Source organism: Littorina saxatilis, linkage group LG10 (assembly GCF_037325665.1).
Source record: "Littorina saxatilis isolate snail1 linkage group LG10, US_GU_Lsax_2.0, whole genome shotgun sequence".
Classification (NCBI taxonomy): domain Eukaryota; kingdom Metazoa; phylum Mollusca; class Gastropoda; order Littorinimorpha; family Littorinidae; genus Littorina; species Littorina saxatilis.
Genome location: NC_090254.1, coordinates 33,933,290 through 33,948,987, shown reverse-complemented (window position 1 = coordinate 33,948,987; position 15,698 = coordinate 33,933,290). Strand labels below are relative to the sequence as shown.

Below are 15,698 nucleotides of genomic sequence, written 5' to 3'. Positions count from 1 at the left end.
CGCTCGGAAGCGAGAGGTTGCGAGTTCGACCCTGGGTCAGGGCGTTAGCAATTTTCTCCCCCCTTTCCTAACCTAGGCAAGGGCGGATCAATTCACTTTGGAGGGGGGGGTTACAAAATGACTGCGAAGATACAAGCTGACGGCGCCGAAGGCGCCTAAGCCTCTAGGGGGGTCCGGGGGCATGCCCCCCCGGAAATTTTTTTATCCAAAGAAGCAAAATAGAGCTATCTGGTGCATCCTGAGCCAATAAATTACCTCTTTTTGGGGGGGTGGGGGGGTTACGTAACCCGTGTAACCCCCCCCCAGATCCGCCCTTGCTAGGTGGTGGGTTCAAGTGCTAGTCTTTCGGATGAGAGGAAAAACCGAGGTCCCTTCGTGTACACTACATTGGGGTGTGCACGTTAAAGATCCCACGATTGACAAAAGGGTCTTTCCTGGCAAAATTGTATAGGCATGGATAAAAATGTCCACCAAAATACCCGTGTGACATGGAATAATAGGCCGTGAAAAGTAGGATATGCGCCGAAATGGCTGCGATCTGCTGGCCGATGTGAATGCGTGATGTATTGTGTAAAAAAAATTCCATCTCACACGGCATAAATAAATCCCTGCGCCTTGAATATGTGCGCGATATAAATTGCATAAAATAAAAATAAAAAAATAAAAAATAAATCCCTGCGCTTAGAACTGTACCCACGGAATACGCACGATATAAGCCTCATATCAATCATGATATTGTTGTTTACCCGCAGAAGTAAGAAGCGAATATACTACAATTGATATGGAAGCATAATGACCAGCCAGGTTACTAGGGTCAGTTTTGTTTTGTTGGGTCACCTGTGGGCCACATAGAACATGATAATTACACTTTCCGTCTCAGTTACAGTGGAAACTGCCTCGGCGACCACTTCTCGATAACGACCACCTGCCCAAAAAGACCACCCCATAGGATCCCCGACTATTTTTTCAGTTTTTGCAACACGATTTACCTTTCCATAGCGACCCGCCTGTCTATTGGCCCTATATAACGACCACTTTTGGCGGGTCGGCCCACGACCAGGGGCGGATCAGTTCATTTTATGGGGGGGGGTTTCCAAAAGTATATTGTGAAGATATGGGTGCGAAGCGCCGAGCCGACGGCACAAAGCGCCTAGCTTGCTAGGGGGGTCCGGGGGCATGCCCCCCCGGAAAATTTTGAAAAAAAGGATGCAAAATGGTGCAATCTGGTGCATTCTGAGGATGATCATTACCAGTTTCAGGCAGCAGATTTTTTCACTGATTAATACCCCCAAAAAACACAATTTTTTTCTTTCTTTTTCTTTGGCTGGGGGGGGGGGGGGGTCCGGAAACCCCAGAAAAACACCCCCCCCCCCTCGTCCGCCCCTGACGACGGTAAATCGTTATAGATAGGTTGGACCGTGCAGTCGGTTCAGTTTATTACTGTGACCGAACACACATGTATACACACACCCGAACACATACTTGAAAACACTGACGTCATTCAAAAAGTGGGACGCACAGCCGTCGCGGTGTGTGGTGTGTGTGTGTCTGTCAGTCAGTGTGTTATCCGCAGTGTGTGTGTGCATTGAAGAGATGCGAAGCGAGGCCGCTCGCGTGAACTCTTGGGGTACCGCGCTCGGTCAGCGTGACCTCGCACGATTCGGTCAGCCATCATCCCGTACTACGTTGTTGTTCGCTTGCTCTCTGACACCGATTTGAAGTGCTTTTTTGTCATATTTCTTTGGATATATCCAGCTTCAGACGAGAGATATCAGTGGTAAGTAAACTTGATTGAACTTTAGCGTGTTAAATTCATAGCTCAGAATCCAGTGGCATTCTTTACTTTATTGTGATACAAGTCCCTCTAATCAAGCCAAAGAACATTTGTCGTGAAATTAATTGACGGATTGAGCTCCAAACTTAAGCTTAGCTAGCATAATTGATTAATTTGGTTGTTTGATCGACGAAAATGGCGTACGTTTTCAAACCAAGGGACATCATTTACACGATAGTGTTGTCTCCCTTGTCCCCTCATACGGATAATTCCTTCAGTCTTTGACGCATGTAAACGAAATGCATTCGTACAGTTCATCGGAGTTCATTCTGTGACTTCAAATGGATCTAAAATGACTTCTTATGATTATAAGTGCAGGTTCTGCAAATTTGGAGGCTTAAATGCCTCTAAATTCTGAGCTATGAATTTAACACGCTAAAGTTCAAGATTACCACTTGATTCATATTCTGTAGCTTCAATAGTGTGCACACGAACGCATTTGAGAGGATTGGGTTCCCGAAGTGAGTCAAAAACACGGTTCCCTCGGTTCTTGCGGCCATTGTTCTAAGTCCATGCCTTACATTGTGCGTGGAGGCAATGTTTGGGAGCTAATATTTTCTTTTGTGTGCAAAGTTACTTTCCCTTAACTGGCAAATGCATTACTGGTGTATACATTAATCTGTTTGTATAAATTTTGACGCGCTGTAATGTGTGTCATAATGGCAGTTGATGCGTAGTGTTGTGGTTTGTTGGAGTGCGCCGTGCGGCCCAACACTTACGTCTTCAGCACTCGAGGTTTCTGTCAGGGTTACCTCACCCTCAGCTCATGGCCCAAGGACCTACCCTGTGAGCACAAGGTTGGTCCATATTAGTCTGGCCTCTACCCTTCGACCTGTACAGCTTGGGAAGCCCTGCCAGGAGTTTACACTCCCGCTGGCATAGTAGCTCTTTAGGGTCACCGAGACACGCAAACCGCCACAGCACGTGGTGGGACGCGCTGTAATTAAATTTGATGCTTTTAGTCCCACTCAAGTGGTTCTGGATAAAAAGAAGAAATGAGCGAAATTGCTTACTTTAGGATTCATCTTCTAATCACCAAATGATGCAATAATCTTCTTCTTGTGATTTTCTGTTTCTCTTGAGTGCAAATAATTAACAGTTTGCATGTTTTATTATCTATGATTTTCTATGAAACCGTTATAATTCTTTAAAAACACAACAATTGCCAGCTTGGCGCTGTTGGGCGCAGAGTAAGAATCCGGGGCAGAGTTGGAATAATCGGAATTTCCCGAAACCTCATTTGATTTCCAACAAAGCGCCGCATTTCCGGAAACGAGCTGCCTCGTTCTAGAAATGGCAACCCTTTGACTGGCACAAAAAAGTATACCCTTTTCACAGGTCATGATTAAGGTATATAAAAAAGCAAGGTCTTAGTTATACAGGGGAAGTCTTGAATTGGGGACGGGAGAGGGGCCCCGTGATTTGTAAAAATTTTTTACAAATCACGTTTTTTGCGCCCGATATTTTCTTGTCATCTCAAAAGTCAAGGGACAAAAACGAAATCCCTTGACTTTTGGGGTAGCGCGACTGTTAATTTTAAGATTTTCATTACTAGGATGTCCCATCGTTGGGAAATTCCGGTCGCTTCCTCCCAATGGAAAGCTAGCAGTGACAGAGTGGCACTACCGCAAAGTCAATCCCAACAAGTCGCGTAAGGCGAAATTACTACATTTAGTCAAGCTGTGGAACTCACAGAATGAAACTGAACGTAGTCCGCCGCTAGTGCAAAAGGCAGTGAAAGTGACGAGCCTGTTTGGCGCGGTTGCGCTGTGCTTTATAGCACGCTTTACTGTACCTCTCTTCGTTTTAACTTTCTGAGCGTGTTTTTAATCCAAACATATCATATCTATATGTTTTTGGAATCAGGAACCGACAAGGAATAAGATGAAATAGTTTTTAAAACGATTTTGGAAATTTAATTTTGATCATAATTTTTATATTTTTAATTTTCAGAGCTTGTTTTTAATCCGAATATAACATACTTATATGTTTTTGGAATCAGAACATGATGAAGAATAAAATAAAAGTTATTTTGGATCGTTTTATAACAAAATAATTAATTACAATTTTCAGATTTTTAATGACCAAAGTCATTAATTAATTTGTAAACCTCCATGCTGAAATGCAATACCAAAGTCCGGCCTTCGTCGAAGATTGCTTGGCCAAAATTTCAATCAATTTGATTGAAAATTGAGGGTGTGACAGTGCCGCCTCAACTTTTATAAAAAGCCGGATATGACGTCATAAAAGACATTTATCGAAAAAATAAAAACAACAACTGGGGATATCATACCCAGGAACTTTCATGTCAAATTTCATAAAGATCGGTCTAGTAATTTACTCTGAATCGCTCTACACACACGCACAGACACACAGACAGACACACACACACCACACAGACACACACACACACACACACACCACGACCCTCGTCTCGATTCCCCCTCTATGTTAAAACATTTAGTCAAAACTTGACTAAATGTAAAAAGGGATCTATTAGTCCCGTTTCGCCGTTATCCCAATTCGCCCCCATCCCATTTTGGCGACATTTCTCAGGCTAAGTGTCATTTTACCACCATATCATGTATCATTGGCTCCACATCCTATTTTGGCGCAATCCTGTTTCGCCGTTAGCCCATTTCGCCCCCATCCCATTTTTACGACATTTTTTACAGGCCAAGTGTCATTTTACCACAATGTCATGTACCATTAATAGCTCCACATCCCATTTTGGCGCAATCCCGTTTCGCCGTTATCCCATTTTGCCCCCATCCCATTTTTTCGACATTTCACAGGCCAAGTGTCATTTTACCACCGTGTCATACCACTAGCGCCACATTCCATGTTGTCGCCATGCTGTTTTGCCGTCATCCCATTTTGCCGCCATCCATATTTCGCGACATTTTGGATTGTGGCAAAAATGGGATTTGGCGTAAACGGAATGTCTTCATAGTTGAATAACGCAGTATAGTAGTATAAATAAAGAAAAATAAATAAAAAATCGGATGGCGGCCAAATGGGATGGTGTCAAAATGGGATGTTGCGCTATTGTTATGACACGGTAGTAAAATGACGCTTGGCTTGTGAAATGTCGCGACAATGGGATGGGGGCGAAATGGAATGCGGTGAAACAGCATGGCGGCCAAATGGGATATGGTGTCAAAATGGGATGTCGCGCTATTGTTATGACATGTTAGTAAAATGACGCTTGGCTTGTGAAATGTCGCGAAAATGGGATGGGACAAAAAATGGGACGGCGGCAAAATGGGATTGCACCAAAATGGGATGTGGAACTAAAACCACCCCCACCACTCAGCTCTAAACAAGAAAAATTAATGATAATAAAAGCCATGCATTACTTTGTGGAATGCGATATTTTTTACATTTGTACAAATCGCGGTTTTAGGTTCGATGTGATTTGTAAAATGTTTTTACATTTTTATAAATCACGGGTTAACAGCACTCTTTGCGCATGTGTGAAAAATATGGCCAGCACGCCAAAAAGGTCAGACGGGACTGTAGCTCGAGAGCATGCACACTGAACGGAGTTTGTTTGTCTGGCAAGCAGCCAAGATCCTTTCCGACGAGAATAATTAGTAGTCATAATCGGTTTGCATAAGCGCAACCAAGTCGACCCCCAATGCCGCTGCACAAACTTTTGTTGTGCGGAGAGACGACTGAAATTGTGTGGAACTTTTCATACGCAGCCTACCTACACAGGGGCAATATTTGCCAAGCCGCCAACTCCTTTCAGGCAACGGCTGGCTTTAGCAAACATTTGCTAAACGCTGCGGGGCGCTCGTGCTGTTTGAAGACGTAGTCGATCATGACATGCGTGAATATATGAAACCTCAGCACGCCTCGAGGGAAGTTGGCCAGGTCACAGTAGAAATTGTTGAGGGGTTCGGAAAACTTGAAAAGGGGAAGCCGACACTGAGGCGACACGAGCAACTCAGTGCAACCCATTTTGTCATCATTCAGTGACTGTGTATAGACAACAGGGGCAAGGCTGATCAAGACCTGAAGATGACCCCAGTCTACCTCAATCGTTGTTATGGGGGCGAGGATGTTCAATCGTTTTGATATCTGAGTCTCTCTAAGTCTCTCTCTGTTTCTCCCTCTCTGTCTGTCTGTCTCAGTAATATGATACCACCCCACCCCGCCACCCAATGCCGGCGAGGACACCATCTCAGTTTTGGCCCGTTGTCAATTTAAAACAAGTCGCGTAAGGCGAAAATACAACATTTAGTCAAGCTCAGTCGAACTCACAGAATGAAACTGACCGTAGTCCGCCGCTAGTGCAAAAGGCAGTGAAAGTGACGAGCCTGTTTGGCGCGGCAGCGGTTGCGCTGTGCTTCTTAGCACGCTTTACTGTACCTCTCTTCGTTTTAACTTTCTGAGCGTGTTTTTAATCCAAACATATCATATCTATATGTTTTTGGAATCAGGAACCGACAAGGAATAAGATGAAATAGTTTTTAAATCGATTTCGGAAATTTAATTTTGATCATAATTTTTATATTTTTAATTTTCAGAGATTGTTTTTAATCCAAATATAACATATGTATATGTTTTTGGAATCAGAAAATGATGGAGAATAAGATAAACGTAAATTTGGATCGTTTTATAAATTTTTATTTTTTTTTACAATTTTCAGATTTTTAATGACCAAAGTCATTAATTAATTTTTAAGCCACCAAGCTGAAATGCAATACCGAAGAAAGTTAAAACAAAGAGAGGTACAGAAACGCGTGCTATCCTTCTTAGCGCAACTACTACCCCGCTCTTCTTGTCAATTTCACTGCCTTTGCCATGAGCGGTGGACTGACGATGCTACGAGTATACGGTCTTGCTGAAAAATGGCATTGCGTTCAGTTTCATTCTGTGAGTTCGACAGCTACTTGACTAAATATTGTATTTTCGCCTTACGCGACTTGTTATTATGTTTAGTCAAGTTTTGACTAAATATTTTAACATCGAGGGGGAATCGAAACGAGGGTCGTGGTGTATGTGCGTGTGTGTGTGTGTGTGTGTGTGTGTGTGTGTGTTCCAAAAACATATAGATATGATATGTTTGGATTAAAAACACGCTCAGAAAGTTAAAACAAAGAGAGGTACAGAAAAGCGTGCTATCCTTCTGAGCGCAACTACTACCCCGCTCTTCTTGTCAATTTCACTGCCTTTGCCATGAGCGGTGGACTGACGATGCTACGGTCTTGCTGAAAAATGGCAGCTACTTGACTAAATATTGTATTTTCGCCTTACGCGACTTGTTACAGATGTATTCAGTGTCGGTTATTCGTGAGGATGTAAGTCTTACACTGTTACAGGATTTAAAGTTTCGAAGCCTTGCGATGTTGCCACCTTCTATGAATCTCTCTTTTTATATTTAGTCAAGTTTTGACTAAATATTTTAACATCGAGGGGGAATCGAAACGAGGGTCGTGGTGTATGTGCGTGTGTGCGTGTGTGCGTGTGTGTGTGTGTCTGTGTGTGTGTGTAGAGCGATTCAGACTAAACTACTGGACCGATCTTTATGAAATTTGACATGAGAGTTCCTGGGTATGAAATCCCCGAACGTTTTTTTCATTTTTTTGATAAATGTCTTTGATGACGTCATATCCGGCTTTTCGTGAAAGTTGAGGCGGCACTGTCACGCCCTCATTTTTCAACCAAATTGGTTGAAATTTTGGTCAAGTAATCTTCGACGAAGCCCGGACTTCGGTATTGCATTTCAGCTTGGTGGCTTAAAAATTAATTAATGACTTTGGTCATTAAAAATCTGAAAATTGTAAAAAAAAATAAAAATTTATAAAACGATCCAAATTTACGTTTATCTTATTCTCCATCATTTGCTGATTCCAAAAACATATAAATATGTTATATTCGGATTAAAAACAAGCTCTGAAAATTAAATATATAAAAATTATTATCAAAATTTTTTTTTCGAAATCAATTTAAAAACACTTTCATCTTATTCCTTGTCGGTTCCTGATTCCAAAAATATATAGATATGATATGTTTGGATTAAAAACACGCTCAGAAAGTTAAAACGAAGAGAGGTACAGAAAAGCGTGCTATCCTTCTCAGCGCAACGAATACCCCGCTCTTCTTGTCAATTCCACGGGCACTGCCTTTGCCACGGGCGGTGGAGTGACGATGCTACGAGTATACGGTCTTGCTGCGTTGCGTTGCGTTCAGTTTCATTCTGTGAGTTCGACAGCTACTTGACTAAATATTGTAAAAAAAAAAAATAAAAAAAAATATTGTATTTTCGCCTTACGCGACTTGTTTTTTTTTATCTATCTATGTATTAGCCGACTGTACAGTTGTTGTTTTTGTATTGGCCCTTGCCTCCCCTTTGACACCCCCCCCCCCCCCCCCGGCCACATTTCCCTCCTATCATATTCAAGTAATGTCCCTAATACGTACTTATTCCTGTGAGGACGTAAAACCCTATTAGTCAGTCAGACCTTCTAAGCAAGCAGTGGATCAGAAAGTGTTGTTGGATATATAGATGACCACAACAGAAATTAATAACATTGTACTGATCTCAAAATTTGTTGATATTCAATGACATTGAATTGGTTGCAGAAATTTAACAAAATCTGCACAGGATCGAGACTATCTAAGAGTGTTGTTATTGGGTTGTTGTTTTTTTTTTCTGCTGCTGCTGTCGTTTGCAGGCGAGTCAATTCAAACACGTTCGTCACGCATAACGGTATTTTTCAATATTGTATGGCTGCTTCTTGGGTGGACTGGGTGGCCGAGTGGTAACGCACTTGCGCTCGGAAGCGAGAGGTTGCGAGTTCGACCCTGGGTCAGGGCGTTAGGGCGTTAGCAATTTTCTCCCCCCTTTCCTAACCTAGGTGGTGGGTTCAAGTGCTAGTCTTTCGGATGAGACGAAAAACCGAGGTCCCTTCGTGTACACTACATTGGGGTGTGCACGTTAAAGATCCCACGATTGACAAAAGGGTCTTTCCTGGCAAAATTGTATAGGCATAGATAAAAGATGTCCACCAAAATACCCGTGTGACTTGGAATAATAGGCCGTGAAAAGTAGGATATGCGCCGAAATGGCTGCGATCTGCTGGCCGATGTGAATGCGTGATGTATTGTGTAAAAAAAATTCCATCTCACACGGCATAAATAAATCGCATTTAAAAAAAAATATTAAAAAAAAAGAAATCCCTGCGCTTAGAACTGTACCCACGGAATACGCGCGATATTAGCCTCATATTGATTGATTGATTGATTCTTGGAGAGCGATATCACTTTTATTGATTTTAAGCTGAATTAACTGAACAGACGGTGGAATCATTGTGTTGCAGGATGCAGTACTTTGAATGGACTGAGGAAGTTTATCAAGGATCAAAGCAAATGTCGTCTGTACGCCTTTCTCCACATCGCCTCCCATGGCCTGGCTTCTGCTGCTCTTGCTGGGCTGAGTATGTCTTGTTGGGCTGAGTATGTCTTGTTGGGCTGAGAATGTCTTGTATGTCTTGTTGGGCTGAGTATGTCTTGTTGGGCTGAGAATGTCTTGCTGGGCTGAGTATGTCTTGTTGGGCTGAGAATGTCTTGTATGTCTTGTTGGGCTGAGTATGTCTTGTTGGGCTGAGAATGTCTTGTATGTCTTGTTGGGCTGAGTATGTCTTGTTGGGCTGAGAATGTCTTGTATGTCTTGTTGGGCTGAGTATGTCTTGTTGGGCTGAGAATGTCTTGTATGTCTTGTTGGGCTGAGTATGTCTTGTTGGGCTGAGAATGTCTTGTATGTCTTGTTGGGCTGAGTATGTCTTGTTGGGCTGAGAATGTCTTGTTCGGTATCATCCGATGGGAGCTGATAGATAACAAAGAAGAGCAAAAACACTTGCAATACTTCGTACATGTATCAGCTTCTTTCGTTTAAAAGTCAAATTTGGTTGTGTGTGTGTGTGTGTTTGTTGTTGTGGTTGTCGTTGTTGTTGTTGTTGTTGTTGTTGAGCTTATTCATTAATCATGCAAGTCTTTATTCGGATAAAATAGTGTACCTACGCACGCTCACACACGCATGCAGACGAAAATCCCTTGACTGGAGTAACGAAATGTCGTAGTATCCCCGCCGCTAATAGACAGACAGAGGGACAGACAGACAGACAAACAGACAGACAGAGAGACAGACAGAGAGATTGAGAGAGGGAGAGACAGACAGAGAAATATTGAGAGAGAGAGAGAGAGAGAGAGAGAGAGAGAGAGAGAGAGAGTGCATGCATACGATGTTCCCACATGGAGACTGAGAGAGATTGTGCATGAACATACACTTATCAGTCGCACTTGACATTTTGTCCAACCTGGCCGGACAAGTGGAGACAGCAGACCTACACACAGTTGAATAAGCCATTGTTTGTACGGAAACGTGAGTTCAGGATTAAGCCCCAGTGGTATCAGAATAGACAAAGATAGCAGTGTCACTGACTTATGCTGAATGAACTTTGGACTGCCGTACGTGACTTGTGACTTGAAGGGCAGGGTATGAACTAGAAGTGACGCATTTGTGTCGAGAGATAATCCGTGTTATTTCCCCCTCTGCTTCTTTCTCTCTGTAAACTTGTAGGGCTAGTCATTTTTCGGTAACTTGCCCAACAACCAAAATCACTTACCCAACAACGGGCCCGAATCCTCGATAGCTCATGGGTCATTGGTCTAAAACATATGTAAATTTTGTGCAGCAAATGGAAGCTACCCACGGGAAAATAATCATCGAATATCCTGTTATTAACCAATGAGCGCTGGTATGCATATTCGGTGCGGATGCATGAGTTTGACGCCAAGTGGAAGTTAGCGGCTCGCAAACGAAGATTCGTCCAAATGATTGTTAATAACAACCTGCAGCGGACGGAAGCTGAAAATTAAAGGTACATACAGTTCAAACAATCATTCAACTGTATTTATTTGACCTTACACAGACTGTAGGAAGAGGCAAACCGTCTTGAACAATATTTTTCCCCAGGAAGCGACTCCAAGCACACAGAAGACTCGAAGGTGAGTGACGTACCTTGTAGTCTTTCTGTGATAGTAGTAGTCCAGTGGACGATACCTTCCGCCTGTGCATCGACAAGACTGCAATCCGACGGTCAGTTTCAACAATATTTCATTTTATAAAGTCCAGGGCCGGACCCAGGGGGGGGTTCCAGGGGTTCCGGAACCCCACCCCTGGAAAAAGCATGTACCTTGCTTTGAGTGTTTTTTGTTTTTTTTACTAGTTTTAGCACCAAAACAATGCTGCTCTTAACCCTCAAAACAAGGCCCAGAATGCACAAGATTGCACAGATTTTAACCGTTTTTCAAAAATTTTCCGGGGGAGCATGCCCCCGGACCCCCCTAGTTCACCAGGCGCGCGCTTGTGGCTTCGCCACTTCGCTGATTTCCCCCCCCAAAAAAAGGAGGAACCCCTCCCTTACAACTCATTTGGTCCGGCCCTGTAAACAGATCACACGCAATCAATTTCAAACATTTAATCAACTTAAAGAACATGCAGTGGTTTCATACACTATTTTGTCCCAGAAAACTGAACTTCATACAGTTTTTAACGTTGGAACACGGGTGTAAAACTTCGTCTGCTAGTCACATTCGAGGAAAGAACATTTCCTGAGCGATACCAAAACATGAACAGAACACACACTATCTGCCTTTACCGCCACAGCAGAATGACAACATAACTATTTTAGTTCAAAACATGGAAACTGACAAGAAGTGTTAACAAAATTGAATGATTTGCACGGAACTATACAACCGCGCATTAATCGATCGCCTGCGCAGGTAGACTGGTTGGGTGAATATGATTCGATCAAACTTTTGCACAAAAACTCCTCTTTTCTTTGAATAACTGAAGAAAGGAGGAATAAAGAGGTTACATACCTCGTCTCAGTGATTATCAAAAATAATGGTCTCAGTTCGCGGTCATGAAAAAGCTCGCTGAAGCTCGCATTTTTCATGATCTGCAAACTTCGACCATTATTTTTGATAATCACTGAGACTCGGCATGCAACCTCTACTTCTCTGTCAAACTCCAAAGGAGGTGGACAGAGAGGTGTTTAACAGGATAGATGTGTCTGTGTCTGTGTCTGTGTGTCTCTCTATCTCTCTGTCTGTCTATGTGTGTGTGTGTGTGTATGGGGGGGGGGGGGGGGAGAGAGACTGAAACTGAACTTTATTTTATAAGGATAAAGATTTAAGGCTGGGCCTTTTCATACAATCTGTTCTTGGGAGAGAGAGAGAGAGAGAGAGAGAGAGGGAGAGAGAGAGAGAGAGAGAGAGAGAGAGAGAGAGAGAGAGAGAGGGGGGGGGGGGCAAAACAAGGGAACGAAACGGGTTGGTGTGGCCGTGTTGCGTTTGTTGAGGTCTTCTTGTTGCCCAGTTTGTACTAGTCCCACGTGACCTGCTAGCATATATCGTCAGCTGTAAGAAACAATTCACAATAAATAAGTGAGAAGAACTGATGCGAAGGATTATGGTAGTCATGGTAGTTTCCATCAACACTGCTCTTTTTATACACTTGATGCATTTTTAATGGGCACAGCTTCTGACACTGAGTCAGTCTCATTTGGTCAAGTTATAATACTGTCAGGTCTAATCTGTTCAATGATAACCTTTTGGTTACCTCATCAACCATTGATACTGTTGTCTCTAAATCACTCCTGAACCATTGGTACCAATGACCTTTATAAATGGTTGTGTCACAGTGCCAACGGCTAGCATCAAGAAAATCAGTTGCGAAGATGACCAACAGTGGTTCCTGCAACGTAAAAGATCCAGATCCAGATCAGTTTGAAGACATTGAAATTGTGTCTCGCCAGAAATGTTTAAAAAAAATCAAACATGTGGCAAAGAAGTGCCATATATATACAGCAAACATGTACCACACTATCATTTGATAGTTTTTAATTCTGATGTGGCATATATGTGGTTTTGATGTCTTATCCACTTAAAATCCATATGGCAGACACTTCATTTCCATTTGCTATTTCTATGACTTCCGCATGGGTTTTCCACATCATTGCCATATACCATGCCCTATGATTTCATATGCCCAGCATATTGTTCTGCTGCTTGGGTAAAACGTCGCACATATTAACACCGTTACCGCGTTCCATAAACTCAGCACACACAAAAATAGCTTAGTAAGCAGTAAGTAATAATGTGCTTTTGATGCATTTAAACCAGGCCGTTTATTCCGGTGATAAAAGTACATGTAGGCTACACCACCACTTAATTCACCAACAAGCATTATCGTTATCGCCATGTTCATCTCAACTGCAGAAACAGCGACAACACTTTAAATATTTCTTATGATTTAGTGCTCTGCCTGGATGGTTTGATGACTATTGATAGTATAAGTCGGCATTGACGACATTTCAGCAACCTCCTGGTTCGGTATACAATAAAGACGGGCGCAGTGGCATAGTGGATAAGACATCGGCCTCCTAATCGGAACGTCGTGAGTTCAAATCCTGGTCGCGGCCGCCTGGTGGGTTAAGGGTGGAGATTTTTCCGATCTCCCAGGTCAACTTATGTGCAGGGCCTTATCCCCCTTCGTGTGTACACGCAAGCACAAGACCAGGTGCACACGGAAAAGATCCTGTTATCCATGTCAGAGTTCGATGGGTTATAGAAACACGAAAATACCCAGCATGCTTCCTCCGAAAGCGGCGTGTGGCTGCCTGAATGGCGGGGTAAAAACGGTCATACACGTAAAAACCCACTCGTGCAAAAACCTGAGTGAACGTGGGGAGTTTCAGCCTACGAACGAAGAAGAAGAAGGTATACAATAACAGCCTCGAACCCGGCTGTTGTCTGCAATCGCCTGACCATTAAATTAGACTGCTCGCCTAGGATCGACAGCATCGATTTAGCAGTTCAAAAGGCCGGGAAGCCAAACCAATTAGCAAGACATGGCGTTGGGAGTCATGGCAACAGTCTGTCGCATCCTGTAACCATGGTGAGGCTATGACGACAATACTACCGAGGCATTCGCATCACTATCCACTTGCTGTTATGACTGAAAAGGATTACACTATCATGTTCACTAAGCTGGGGCAAAAGAATTCACACGAATATAATATTATTTTGTTGACTCAGAATGATCAGTTACATGTCGGTTATGCCTTTGAAAAATGTACTTGGCGGCATGGTTAGTGCATGCATCCGTCCTTTTTATGTAAAGCGACGAACCTGTCCATAAGTATAAGACCTAGTTCCAAGTGTTCTTCCTTTTAACCTATGTCGATCAATATTCTATTAACTATTGCTATCACTTAGTATCCTTTTACTGTTATGAAAAGGATTATAGCCTACTCTCATGCCATGATTACAAAGCAGGGAAAAATATATTGTGCCGACTCAGAGTGATCAGTTACATATCAGTCATGCCTTTGAGAAATGTACTTGGCGGCATGGTTAGTGCATGCATCCGTCCTTTTTATGTACAGCGACGAACCTGTCTACAAGACCTACTTCCAAGTGTTCTGTTTAAAGCTTAAAAGTTATTAACTGGTAAGCGGGTAGAAAGGAACACAGTGCTATAGGGGATAAAGGGTTTTACTGGAAATGTTTGTTGATCAATGTAGTGGACTGGGGAGGCCTTGAAGAGCCCGAGGCCCCGAAGAGCCTGACTATGACTAGGCCTACCTGATACTCAATTCGAGTAACACATGATGATATACTATGATGGTTTTTTCTCAGTATCATCGTGTGCACGACTAACTTGTTCTTTGCGGTGGTGACGGTCAGACGGTTTGGGGATATTCAATTACTCATTATTTTTAGTATAAACGTCGTGTGTCCATCGATATACTGGCCTTTAACTGGTGCTAGCACTGACTTAGTTCGTGACAGGCTAACCGCTTTATTCACCAATTCTGTCCCTGGGGGGTGGTGTTTTAGGGAGCACTCGGCAGCGACACCCCGGCCGACTAACAATAACATGGACACAGAATGCACACTGAACAGGGCTTTCAAGCTTTCGGTTGCACAACTGCACATTGTGCTTGTTCTTTGCAATTATTTAAGGAACCGATTTTGTTTTACTATTTGTACTCAGGCGGAATGGCGAACACCGAAAACTGATCGACGTCCTCGATTTAGTGTAGGCGTTGTTTAATTGTTGTCACTGACGCAACTTGAGTTGTTGGTTTCAAGTTTTTCTCTCTTGTCACTCAGTGTCGTCGTAAAAGACCACACCGGCCGAGAACCCCAGCAAGCTCGGTGGCCAGTGCTGACATGACCATGTAGGGCTTTGTGTATTTGCAGAACAGTTTTTTTCTTCTCCTTTTCTTTTTTCCCCTCTTTGAAACGACAGCGGCTTGGCTTTCAGTCGACAGCTGCCGCTCTTGTTCATCGTATCGATCGTGTTGCTGCTGCTAGTTGTCCTCCCCCCCCCCCCCCTCCCCTCCCCTCCTCTCCCATCCCTTGCCTCATCTCCTCTCTTACAACCTTTTTTTTTCTTCTTTTCAGCCTCTTTGCTCGATCCCTGCCACGTCCACAACCGTAGCTGTCCAGATTTCTTGGGTCGGCCTGTCCGCCGCCATCTTGTTTTCTCCCGTCTCTGCCGTTCAGTGTTGGGGGCTAGAAGTAGAAGCCTTGTGACGTTTTATCGCGTGGAGTTGGGCCCTAACCTCGCTCTGCTTTTTATTCCAGCTTGGCACGCAAATGCTGAAATTTATGGTAGCTTTGAACCTGTTTTTTTAATTTTATTTTTGTTTTTGACTGGTGAGAGTGTTGCACGAAATAGGCGCGTCACCGATGTCTGGTGGTTCGTTCTGTAGCACTTGGCAGTCTCAGTGACTGATCACCTCACCTTCCTGGCAGCTTTTCTTATCCTTCCTTTCTT

At 43.2% G+C, this 15,698-nt stretch overlaps 1 protein-coding gene across 1 annotated transcript in view; it reads left to right on the top strand.

Moving 5' to 3' along the window:
• LOC138978645 (deacetylase Oant_2987-like) overlaps positions 1–15,698 on the top strand; it is a 35,766-nt gene that overhangs the window by 802 nt on the left and 19,266 nt on the right. Inside the window, exon 2 of the mRNA XM_070351413.1 lies at positions 9,166–9,282. Coding sequence (XP_070207514.1) covers positions 9,166–9,282 — 117 coding nt within the window. The remainder of the gene's footprint in view (positions 1–9,165; positions 9,283–15,698) is intronic.